Genomic DNA, 12,724 nt, shown 5'->3' with positions numbered 1-12,724 from the left:
TATTTATCAGTGATCACCAATGTAAAATCTGGCTTCAGATAAGCCTCAGCAGACAGGTTTACATGATTGAACACACACACACACACACACACACACACACACACACACACACACACACACACACACACACACACACACGTACACACACACACACACACACACACACACAGGGCAGAAAGTATCAAACTTTAACAGCATTTGACTTCCATTTCCCTGATTCAGCTCTTTATTTTCCTAGATTTTTTTCTTTAAATTTAAATTCCTCACTCTAATTCTTGAATTGATTTAGCCATTCAAACTTTTAAATCCAATTTACGATTACACTGTTTCACGCTTCATGATCATTCTTTTTGTCAGAATTGCAAGCACCTTTACACCCGGATTTCAAAGGGAATGTGTTGGGAATCAACAGACTCCACCAGCTCTCTGATGGCAGTTGGTAAACAATGATCACCATGGCAACATCTGGCTTCAGATGGGCCTCAGCTGACAGGCTTACATGATTAAAAACACACACAGAACACACAGGATTACATTTTAACAGCGTTTAAGATATCTGACTTGCATTTTCCCTCAGTCAGGTCATTATTTCCATAAATGTTCTATAAAATTTAATTAATTCCTTTAATTTTTGAATAGAGGCAACCATTTCAACTTTAAATTCATTCATCCATTCCATTTACTCGTCCATTCATTTCCTTTCATCCAAGAGTTCATGGCAGGCTAATTCAGCATTCTGCATTAGCAGTTGAGCGCAATATTTTCAGGAGTTCTTTACACAATTTTCGGATGTATCCTCAGTCATTCATGTTCAGCATTCTACATTAGCAGTTGAGCACAAGCTTTTAAAGACTTCATTCAACCATTTTAAGACAAATCTTCAGTCATTCATGTTCGGTACTCTGCATTAGCATTTCAGCGTGAGTTATTTAAGACTTCATTCAGCCATTTTCAGACATATCTTCGGTCATCCATGTTCAGCATTCTGCATTAGCAGTTCAGCGCAAGCTGCTTCAGCATTCTGCATTCACAGCGCAATTTCTTCAGAAATTGCTTTTCTAGTTTTTATTCAAGCCCTCATGGTTTTGGCAAGGTGACAGGAGATTCGGACTCTTGCTTTGCCACAAAATCTTCAGAAGATTACAGTAACAAGGGCAAAGTTGTGCACCTGCACCTGCACCCTCTCCGTCTCCGTGGAAACCTTTGATCTCATGCAGCTGTTTATTTTAACTTATCAAAACATCCAGGAACAAAGACACGCATGTGTGTGTTTATTTATCAGTGATCACCAATGTAAAATCTGGCTTCAGATAAGCCTCAGCAGACAGGTTTACATGATTGAACACACACACACACACACACACACACACACACACACACACACACACACACACACACACACACACGTACACACACACACACACACACACACACACAGGGCAGAAAGTATCAAACTTTAACAGCATTTGACTTCCATTTCCCTGATTCAGCTCTTTATTTTCCTAGATTTTTTTCTTTAAATTTAAATTCCTCACTCTAATTCTTGAATTGATTTAGCCATTCAAACTTTTAAATCCAATTTACGATTACACTGTTTCACGCTTCATGATCATTCTTTTTGTCAGAATTGCAAGCACCTTTACACCCGGATTTCAAAGGGAATGTGTTGGGAATCAACAGACTCCACCAGCTCTCTGATGGCAGTTGGTAAACAATGATCACCATGGCAACATCTGGCTTCAGATGGGCCTCAGCTGACAGGCTTACATGATTAAAAACACACACAGAACACACAGGATTACATTTTAACAGCGTTTAAGATATCTGACTTGCATTTTCCCTCAGTCAGGTCATTATTTCCATAAATGTTCTATAAAATTTAATTAATTCCTTTAATTTTTGAATAGAGGCAACCATTTCAACTTTAAATTCATTCATCCATTCCATTTACTCGTCCATTCATTTCCTTTCATCCAAGAGTTCATGGCAGGCTAATTCAGCATTCTGCATTAGCAGTTGAGCGCAATATTTTCAGGAGTTCTTTACACAATTTTCGGATGTATCCTCAGTCATTCATGTTCAGCATTCTACATTAGCAGTTGAGCACAAGCTTTTAAAGACTTCATTCAACCATTTTAAGACAAATCTTCAGTCATTCATGTTCGGTACTCTGCATTAGCATTTCAGCGTGAGTTATTTAAGACTTCATTCAGCCATTTTCAGACATATCTTCAGTCATCCATGTTCAGCATTCTGCATTAGCAGTTCAGCTCAAGCTGCTTCAGCATTCTGCATTCACAGCGCAATTTCTTCAGAAATTGCTTTCTAGTTTCATCCTAAAAATTCCCAATATACGGAATCTCTCTCTGGAAAAATTTTGACCCCTAGTTTAACTTAAGTTACAATGTCACCCTGGTTTAGTATGAAAAGTATGTTCAAGTATCTTAAACAGCATGATACGTCATGACTTCTATTTGGAGCTAGGATGAAGAAACGTTCAACGAATTCAGGTAGACAGATTTGCTTAAAAAAGGTGCCTGGACAACATATCAGAAGTTGAAACTGCATTTTTTTAATTTTTCAATGAAAAAGCATTAGTTCATTTTAGATTTTTTTTTCCCACCACCAGGTTTTAAAACAGGAAACAGGAGCTTGTAAAGTGTTGTGGCATGACATATTTTTGCATGACTGTTATTGTTGGAGTTTTTCACAGATTGACAACTTATTTTAAAGATTGGTATCATATTTACCTTACCTATCTTTCAATTTATTACCTCCACCAAGGAGTTTGTTTTTGGGATAGTTTTTTTGTCTGTGAACAACATAACTCAAAAAGTAACAAACAGATCTTGATGAAATTATCAGGAAATGTTCAAAATGGGATAAGGAAAAAGTGATAAAGTTTTGGAGGTGATCCGGATCAACCATCTGGATCCAGGACTTTTTTTTAAAGGATTCTTTATCATTGTGAGATAGAGCCAGTTTCACCATCTGTGTATATAACTCCACCATAAATGGTCAGATCGCTTTGCTGTACAATACAAGAAAAGGTCACCATAATTTCTAACAGATGTAAAAGTATGATCCAGATCCTGGCAATATTCTGGATACTAAGATCTGGAATATGAAATATGTACTGGGTCATCATAATTTTCAACTGTCAGGTAAAAAATTATTGTACAAACCTGTTACTAACAGCAAATTGTAGCAGACAGTCTGCTGAAAGGGAGTACAACATTAAAGTAGGACTTCAGTGTTGCGTGACAATCACAATATCCTAGGCGGATGTCTGCGCTCTCTGAGTGCTTTTCTAGTTTATCAGTTTTGATAGTAGTTATTTCAATCTAACATTCACCTTTATAATTGCTTACAGTTTTTAATGTTACTTGTGACTCATTACTTAAATTTAACTATTTTAACAACCATTAACAACCACAAAAAAGTCAAAGTGCCATTGTCATTTTCAGGAGACAGAAAAACTATTCATGAGCCCATATCAAAATAAGGATTTAAAAATTAAATGTTTCTAAATAAGCTAAGTGGTATAAAAAAAAATTCTAAATGAAAAGATTGTGACTTCATCACAGGTTTCACCTCTGGTAAAACAAAAAAGGCAGTTATTTTTGGTGTTTCACTTCGGGTGGCCACCCAGGTTCAGGAAGGGTCAGGGCCACTTGTGACCGCTCCTCTAGTTCCATCCCTGGATGTGAAATTATAACATTAATGATAGAAAATAGAAATGATCAAACGTATGGAGTTTAGAGGAGATAAATGGCATTCTAGAGAATAACGTATTTTTGTACAAGTAGCAGAGAGAAAAAAACAAAACATAAAATGTGGGTCATGTCAAACCATTGATTTTGAGGGTACATTAAATACTGAAAAACAAAGATTCAATCCTCTGTGTAATTTCCAGAAGTTAAAATTCATGAGTGACACCGAACGGGGACAGGCTGGAAGGGGGAGGAAATGGAGGAGGGTCATCCCGCTGCTGTCATAATCTCTGTCGTCAACCAGGAAGTCTAATGAAAACATGGACTATTAGCAGGAGAAGTTGGAGACGAGCAGTCTCAGGTCATTTTGGATAAATCACAGAGCCAGTTGGATCTCCACAAACGGAATAGAGGTTTTATTTTGAGAAGGGAATGTATTTTATTTTACCACAACAAACCAACAAATGGTGAACGGACAAATCCTGTCAGAGCGCGTGCGTAACCATTGGAGGAGAGTCAAACGGACGCTTGACGTTTTTGCATTAAACTCGTTGGAAAACAGTTTGTAATCTACTGTTGAATTTTATTTTCCCCACTGAGATAAAACGGTCTCTAAATTTGTTTCATAAAGTATTTAGAAATAAAAAATACTACTACCGGAAATCAATCGGATTTTCTTTATTCAAAGTAAAATAAAGTACCAAACATGGATTTCTAAACTGAAAGCTGAGAGGGATAAACAATGGGAACTAATGGCCAAGTATGGATATTAAAAGGTAACTATAAATCCTGCTAACACATTTTACCGCATTTACTCATTCTTCCTTGTTACCACTGGGTTGAGAGAAATTATTTGGAGAAGTATTTTGAAAAGGCGTAAACCGGAAGTTTGTTTTATTTGGTGCGTATAGGCAGGTACAGGTGGTGTTTATTTGTCCGGTGCCTCTCAGGGCAGCTCTCACTTTCTTACAAAATCATCATGGAAACCGTGTTAAGTTTCTACAGCGCATGTGCCTTGTTCTTCCGTTTGACCGCGCCTTTTACCCTCACGCGGGGCGTGTGCAGGTAGCCCGGCAGGTGTAGCGGTGGGCAGTTGAGCAGCATGCCGTCTGATGTGGAATACAGCCCGGTGGGAGAGGGGCTTGGGATGCGGGACTTCTGGCTCTATGTGTGGCTGCGGAGAGTGGCGGTGATAGCGGCTCATGTCACCGGAGTGGGTCTGACCATCATCATCTCCCTGCTGTCCAGACCCGGAACCAGTGAGTGTACTTTTATTACTAAGTTTAGATAAATGCAACTACAAAAAAATTAAGCTCCGTGAATCAAGTGGAAACTGTCTCAGTTTTAAGTTGGCTAGTGTACTTCTGGGGCTCCAGTGTTTATTGTTGCTTGTTAAGCAAATACAAATAGGACGTAATTTCAAATATCCTCTCCATGTAGCCATTAGCTGTGTGGAAAGGGTTTCTAATATGAAGGAATCATGGATGTCAACTTCTGTTGTCCATTAAATTTTAAATCATTTTGGTCAAATTTGTTATTACGATTTAAGTATAGTTCCTAGTGTGCATGGAGTATTCACCAATTAAAATCTAGATCTAGACAACCTTCTGCGTAACAAAGATGTGTAGTAAATAGTGTTAGCCACTTCAGTCTAGTGATCTGATGAAAACATTAACGACTTCTGAAGCTGAGTTAAGGGGAAGTTAATGCATCAGTGTTTTAATATTCTGTGTTTTTATTAAAGTAAAAGTACATTTCTATAACTCTCTTGTAAGATTTTTTAGTGTCTTTATATTTTTTTGAAGTGATCATCAATAACACAGTATAGTTGATTATATTACAATTTGGAAAATGTGTTTACAGTAACTGATATCCGACACACTGTTGTATTTTTTCAGTTCTATACACGATAAAAAAGTTAAAGTAGCTCAGTGAAGACTTGCTCTGATATGGAAACCAATGTTTTTGTGAAACTAACACGTTTACTTGGAAAACTTCAGGTTATTTTAGATGCTGACCTGTTTTCTTTTTTTGTTCCAGGTCTTTTTTCCTGGCATCCAGTGTGTATGTCTGTTGCAGTAAGTTTACAAAGCTACACACACACACACATGCACGTTATTGAATACCACAAAAGCTGCACAAGCCCCCGAGTTGTGTGTTAATTTCAGATCACTATAATCCTTAAAAATGATGATAACTGTGGGTTTAACCTGACAAATCTTTCCAACAAATATTCCATGATTATGTCTACCATCAGAGTCACAATGCAGTAAAGTAGATCAAAATTTGAATACATTAAAGATTCACTTCCTTCTCCTGCTGAGTTTCTGGCTTCTCCTGATGCATTCTTTATGGATGCTGGACTTTGCGGTTACTTGGTTATTGTTCCAGATATTAAAAGTAGTTCTGACATATAGAAATCAAACAGACACACCTGATCAGTATTTGTCCTGTTGAACATTAACTCCTCTGACTGTTTGTGGGTGAGGCATTCAGGCTCTGTGGTCATTGTGTGTCTGTCTTCTTTCCACTGTGAATAATAGATAGGAAGGTTGGGAGGAGTGCTAATGCTAACTAGCTGCCTCAGCTATTGTGTTACGGACTGGCCAGTTTGTCAGAGCGGCTTCAGGCACTTTGTGTGTCGGGCTTTCTCCGCCACGGTGGTGAGGCGTGATCCATCAGTCAGTCATCACAGCGTGTCAGCCGTGATGAGGAGCTGTCCACACATCAATGCCTTTCCCTGTCAGATACAGAGACTTTATTTTGAGCAGCAAACTTTTGATTGATTTGCCCTTTTTTCTCTTTCCAATGCAAGCCTGTTAATGACTCATTGCTTTGTTATTACACACACACACACACACACACTCATACACACACACTGAGCTTAGGATGGCACAATACATATTTCAGACCATTAGCAGAAAGTTTGCTGAAAACATTAAAATCAGTTGCTGCTCATTTTAATATAAAAGGAGTTTTTTTGATTAATATTCAAAGATGAATGCCAAAATAAAAAGTTTAACTTTAGAAAAAAAAACAGGGAAGTCTGTTTTCTTTTTTTTAAGACTTTTTTGAGCTTTTCATGCCTTTGATGAGAAAGGACAGTATAGTGTAGAGCAGGGATCTCCAACTCCTATACCTCCTATACCTATAGGAGTTGGAGATCCCTGCTAATTTCACTGATTAGTCCCCGCTCTCTGCTTGAATGTGAGGTAATCAGTGAAATGAATTGTATGCCTGGTGGAGTTTTTGGTTGGAAAGAAAACCTGCACCCTTTCGGCCCTCCAGGGTAGGAGTTGGAGAACCATGTTGTGTAGAGTAGGAAAGGAGGCTAAAGTGGAGAGTGACATATGGGAAACAGGCCACAGGCTGAAGTTGAACCCGTTTGAGGGCAAACCTCATGGGGGTGCAACCTAGACCGCAGAGCCATCTGCGCCCCAAGATTAGGGAAGTCTTGATTTAAACTTTAAGTGCGACAAAAACACTGTTACTGTCTCCTTAGAGATATTACATGTATAGTAAATTATGGTTATTCAACATTGTGTGGCTTTTAAAAAGTGTGAGGCTTTATCTTTTAATCTATGCTGCAGCTTTTGATACCCTGCATCTACATGATTTGTGTTACACCACTGTTGTTTTCTGAAGGCAAATAAATTTACATGCACTGTTATACAGCGGAGAAATAGGGCCATGTTTAAAAAAGAAGAAAGTATAATTTAACAGCTTAATCTCATAAATTTACGAGAATGAAGTTGTAAATATATTAGAATAAAGTCATAATTTTTCGAGATTTATCAAATAAATGTACAAAGAAAAAAAAAAGATTTACAATATAAAAACATTGGTGTTAATACCATACCATAGTTTATTATCTTGGTTTGCAGGGTGCTACACCCATGAAGGAAGTACAGATCGTAAACTTATTAGACCATCTGTCATGAAAAGGAGAAAACCGCCCAGCACCATGAACTGCTTTGACTCTGATTCTTTGTACTTCAGAGATTTTACTTCACTTCCACATTTCGAACATGAGTAAAGAGTTTTGATCTTATTTCATATTTTTATTCCCAAATTTGAATCAGAAAACTGGAATTATCTGAGAAGTCAGAAATGTAACACATAACACTAAATCGTAGTCAGTTGTTTCTGCCGCTTGTCTGTCATCGTACGCATGGACAGGGACCATAGTGCCTAAAATATGTGCAGCAGCAGGCTGCCGTATGTTTACTTTGATGAGTCATTCTCTCCTTTCTACAGCTGCAGAAAGATGAGTGGATGGATAGTGATCCTGAGAAAATGCTTAGCCCAGAGTTTACGTTCAGTTTGGGATAAAGAATTGATACCATCTCACCCAAGAGAGAAAATGTCTTGTTTCCACAAGAAGCATGCAGACTAACACACATCTGGCATGGGTTTTTCTCTTTTTCTCTTTTTGTTTTTATTTTTTGTTTGCTTGAGAAGATTCTTCTTAAAGCATTTGTCCTTCTCAAGAGAGGACAGCTGTAAAGAGACTGGAGATGTGGGGAGAAGAGAGAAAACAATTGTGAAATAAGATGAGAATCCTGACTGTGTGTGTCCTCTCCTCCTGCAGTACTGCTTCTGTCTGACTGAAGGCATCCTCCTCTTCTCGGCTGAAGGATCACCTTTCTGCTGCAAATCTCGGAAGAATAAAGTCTGTCTCCACTGGTTCTGTCAAGCTCTGGTTCTGATCGTGGCGGCCACCGGGCTGGGCTTCATGGTGGCCAGTAAAAACGTGTCAGAGCTCCCCCACTTGGTCAGCTGGCACAGCACCCTGGGCATCAGCACCCTGGCAGCCACCGTACTCCAGGCGGGGTTCGGTATCTGTGTGAAGTTCCCAAAGCTGCTGCGTCTCTCCCCCTCCTCCCCGCCTAGATTGAAGCTGTACCACGCCACATGTGGCCTGGTGGTTTACCTGCTGGCCACGGTCACCGTGGTGTCGGCCATGTTCTCAGACTGGTTCCAGGCCACAGTCAGAGGAGTCGCCTGGTGGGCCTTTCTGCTGCTGCCCCTCTTCCCCGCCCTGGTGGTGATGAACCAGATCACTAATGCCTACCTGCCTCGCAAGAAGATCACCAGCTAGGAAGCACATAACAGGAGGCGCTCAGCGGACATACTGGATTCACCTCCAGGCCAGAGTCCTTCACTAAAGCTGCCTCACAGGACAAAATAATAGAGGAGAACATGGACTACAACTCCTCAGTTACTGAAGCCAGTAAACCTGACAGAGTGAGGGGTCTGCTCAAAGTCACTGACTGTGTGGAAGAAGTGGAGGTTGCCACGGCGATATTATCCTTTGTTATACTCAGCATCAGGGTCGTTTCCATGCTACGTTTTTAGACTCAGGAGTTATTGGGTAAGACTAGGAGGGTGGAGCTTGAAATCATCTTGTGCTAGCTAAGCTAGGCTAGGGCTTCTTTAGCTAGCATGGTGTTTCTGTAGTTATCAGATCTTTACATTAATTTAAAGTTGCACAAACAGGCTTTTAACAAATGTACTTATAAAACAAACGCAGGACTCCTAAGGGCAAACTTAATTGCAATAAATGAATGAATGTTGAATCTGCTATAACACATTTCACCCAGGCTGAAATCTTTATTTATATAAAAAACAGCCTGATGTCTCATGGAAGTCTCAACACTAAGAATTTAGCTAAAAATGTTTTCCAAAGTAGTAATTGTGAAGAAGGGTAAGTTTCTACGTGTAGTTTCATTCAATAGAACAAGTACAGCCGCCCCCTGCTGGCCATCTAAAGAACACTACTAAGAACTTTGTTCCCAGGATCTTAAAGCTCCGGAGTTTTGCTGTTTTTTGTTACTCCTGAGGACAGAGCCTATACACCTCTCTGCGTTGGTGTTAATTTTTACCTCTGTGCTTTTGGGCTTCATCCACTTCTTATGCACAGTCTCTAACTAAAGCCAGCACAGAGTGGCCAGTAGATGAAGTGCAGCTTTAAAAATGAATGCCTTTATGATGTTCTCTTGTTCTGACTGAAGTGAGGAGCACAAAGGGATTCATAAAGAACCTTATCACATTTACATTACTGCTGAAAAACATCTGAGATTACACTTACTGATCTCATGTTTTTTATTCTTCGCTGCTTGGATGAAAACTGACCGTCCTTTGTTGACTGTGTACAGATTATGCTTTGACATGACTTTGGGAAAGCAGTCAGAGGACTGCTGTCATAAAAAAACTGACTTAGTTAGAGGATTATTTAATATTATTTTACTGTGTAAGTAGATTCTGGTTCAAACCTGCATCATGTGCTTTAGACAGAGCTGAACGTAATGCAAGCTTCTGGGTCCAGGTGTGACTCGAGCCTCGTACAGACATATTCAGAATACGGTCTGATAAATTTGGTCAACATATCAGTGGAGCACTACTTATGTTACTATGCAGAACACTCTGAACATGTTCACACATGAAGCAGCTGACACACACACAGTGGTTAGCTTCTTTTGAAAACTACTGAGGGCTTGTTTGTGTTTCTGAACTTGTGTTTCCTCTGTGGGAACATTTGCACTACATGAGCAGCTGAAGTCTCACAGAGCGCACAGAGACTGTTTCATGATGAAGCGCCTCCTGCTGGTTGCTATCAGCTATGATGGTGCTGTTGATGGATATATTACAGTCTGTATATTATTTATTTTTCCTTTTCTGATATTTTTAGATTGTATTTTTTTGTCTATTAAGGGGTGCAAACATGTAGCTTATTTGCATTAGGGTTCAGTCAACATGTTTATAAAGGAGAACAGCGGACCAGGTATCCAGTTTTGGTGATTGGATGGAGAAGCATGAAGACATGTGAAAAGCTTCATGGATCACCTGATTGTGAAATGCTATTATATCATGTCTGTGCATATGTGACCCCTTTCTGCTTTTGTCTTCCTTCTGTACTCTTGGTGTTTTCGTTTACTTTGTGTTAAAAAATTGCACAACTTAACATTAACTGCTTTGGAAAAAGGGTCAAAATTTCTTCAAGTAAGATAATCATCCGACAATTCCTCCAAAGATCTGAGTTACAAAAGCATGATTGAATTCTCTGCAGGTTAACTTTCATTTTATCTTTCTGATTAAATTTGCATGGTTTTTTTGTCATACTTCACTGTAAAACTACATAAAAACTCACAGATAAGATTCAATACCAAATTCTAACATTGAAGCACAAGTTTGCTATTTTATCGGAAAATTCAGAATTGAAGTCAAGATGAGCACTAGCATCTCTTTAATCTTCTTCAGTTATCATGGATAAAACTGATCCAGAGCTCGTTCTGCTAAAACAACAAATTTCTCCAGATAAATCATTGTTGTATGAATAAAATTTAGCATGAATTTGATTGAAGCTCACGTGAACTTAAGAACTAGTTTCCATCTGACTAAATGTTAATTATTTCCCAACATGCATACAAGCAGACCTTTTATTCTCAGGACCTTTATGTAAGAACAGCTCAGAGTGTGGCTGAGGAAATCAGAATGTGAGGTGTGAGTTAGTATTTCTGCGATCTGTTTTTGCTGCCTGTGAACCTTCAGAAATAAACACATGAAAAACTACAGGGTTGTTTTTTCTGTTAAGACAGGAGCTCAAACATTTTATATCACAGACCCCTGCCGGGTGTGACAACTGTCTCATAACTGTAAGATTGATAAGCATAATATTAATACTATGTAAGAATGAACTGTGACATACTTTGGACTACATGTTGACTTTACAAGTAGTTCATTTTACAAACTTTGAGAAAATGTTGGCTCTGAGTTGTTTTTTTTGTTTTGTGCCTTTTGTCCTGTAGGGTTTAGGGTTGGGGTTAGGGTGAGGTTTAAGGTTGGGTTAGGGATAGGGATAGGGTTGTGGATAAAGAAAGGGTTAGGGTTAATTTAGGGTTAGGGTTAGGGTTGAGTTGGGGTTAGGGTTGGGGTAAGGGTTAGGGTAAGGGTTGTGGATAGGGTTAGGGTTAGGGTTAAATTAGGGTTGTGGTTAGGGTTAGGGTTAAATTAGGGTTGTGGATAGGGTTAGGGTTAAATTAGGGTTGTGGATAGGGTTAGGGTTAATTGAGGGTTGTGGTTAGGGTAAGGTTGTGGATACAGTTAGGGTTAGGGTAAGGGTTAGATTAGGGATGTAGTAAGGGGTTAAATGAGGGTTGTGATTAGGGTAAGGGTGAGGGTTCATTTAGGGTTGTGGATACAGTTAGGGTAAGGTTATTTTTGGGTTGTGGATACAGTGTTAGGGTTAGGGTTAAATTAGGGTTGTGGATACAGAAAGGGTTAGGGTTAAATTAGGGTTGTGGATACAGTTAGGGTTAGGGGTAGGGTTAGGGTTGTGGATACAGTTAGGGTTAGGGTTAATTTAGGGTTGTGGATACAGTAAGGGTTAGGGTAAGGGTTAAATTAGGGTTGTGGATGCAGTTAGGGTGAGGGTTTATTAAGGGTTGTGGATACAGTTAGGGTTTGGGTTAGGGTTAAATTAGGGTTGTGGATACAGTTAGGGTTAGGGTAAGGGTTAAATTAGGGTTGTGGATACAGTTAGGGTTAGGGTTAGGGTTAATTTTAGGGTTGTGGATACAGTTAGGGTTAGGGTTAGGGTTAAATTAGGGTTGTGGATTCAGTTGGGGTTAGGGTTAGGGTTAAATTAGGGTTGTGGATACAGTTAGGGTTAGGGTTATTTTGGGTTGTGGATGCAGTAAGGGTTAGGGTTAAATTAGGGTTGTGACTACTGTTACGGTCAGGGTTAGGGTTAATTTAGGGTTGTGGATACAGTTAGGGTTAGGGTTAATTTAGGGTTGTGAATACAGTTAGGGTTGTGGTTAGGGTTAGTTAAGGGTTGTGGATACAGTTAGGGTTAGGGTTAATTTAGGGTTGTGGATACAGTTAGGGTTAGGGTTAGGGTTAATTTAGGGTTGTGGATACAGTTAGGGTTAGGGTTAAATTAGGGTTAAAGATACAGATAGGGTTAGGGTTAGGGTTGTGGATACAATTAGGGTTAGGCTTAAATTAGG

General features: G+C 39.3%; 1 protein-coding gene across 1 annotated transcript; it reads left to right on the top strand.

Annotated features, from left to right (window-relative positions):
* The first annotated feature begins 4,007 nt into the window (after positions 1-4,007).
* cyb561d1 (cytochrome b561 family, member D1) lies at positions 4,008-11,313 on the top strand. Its single transcript, XM_074689690.1, has 4 exons — positions 4,008-4,489; positions 4,779-4,972; positions 5,754-5,791; positions 8,305-11,313. Exons 2-4 carry the CDS (start codon positions 4,816-4,818, stop codon positions 8,812-8,814), a joined length of 705 nt encoding a protein of 234 aa, XP_074545791.1. The 5' UTR covers positions 4,008-4,489; positions 4,779-4,815; the 3' UTR covers positions 8,815-11,313.
* The last annotated feature ends 1,411 nt before the right edge of the window (positions 11,314-12,724 follow it).

Source organism: Halichoeres trimaculatus, unplaced genomic scaffold (genome assembly GCF_033239565.1).
Source record: "Halichoeres trimaculatus isolate MK-OKI-2021-1 unplaced genomic scaffold, fHalTri1.1 fHalTri1_scaffold_1, whole genome shotgun sequence".
Taxonomy (NCBI): Eukaryota; Metazoa; Chordata; class Actinopteri; order Labriformes; family Labridae; genus Halichoeres; species Halichoeres trimaculatus.
Note: the sequence above shows the minus strand (reverse complement) of the source record. Positions and strands in the feature narration are given on the sequence as shown.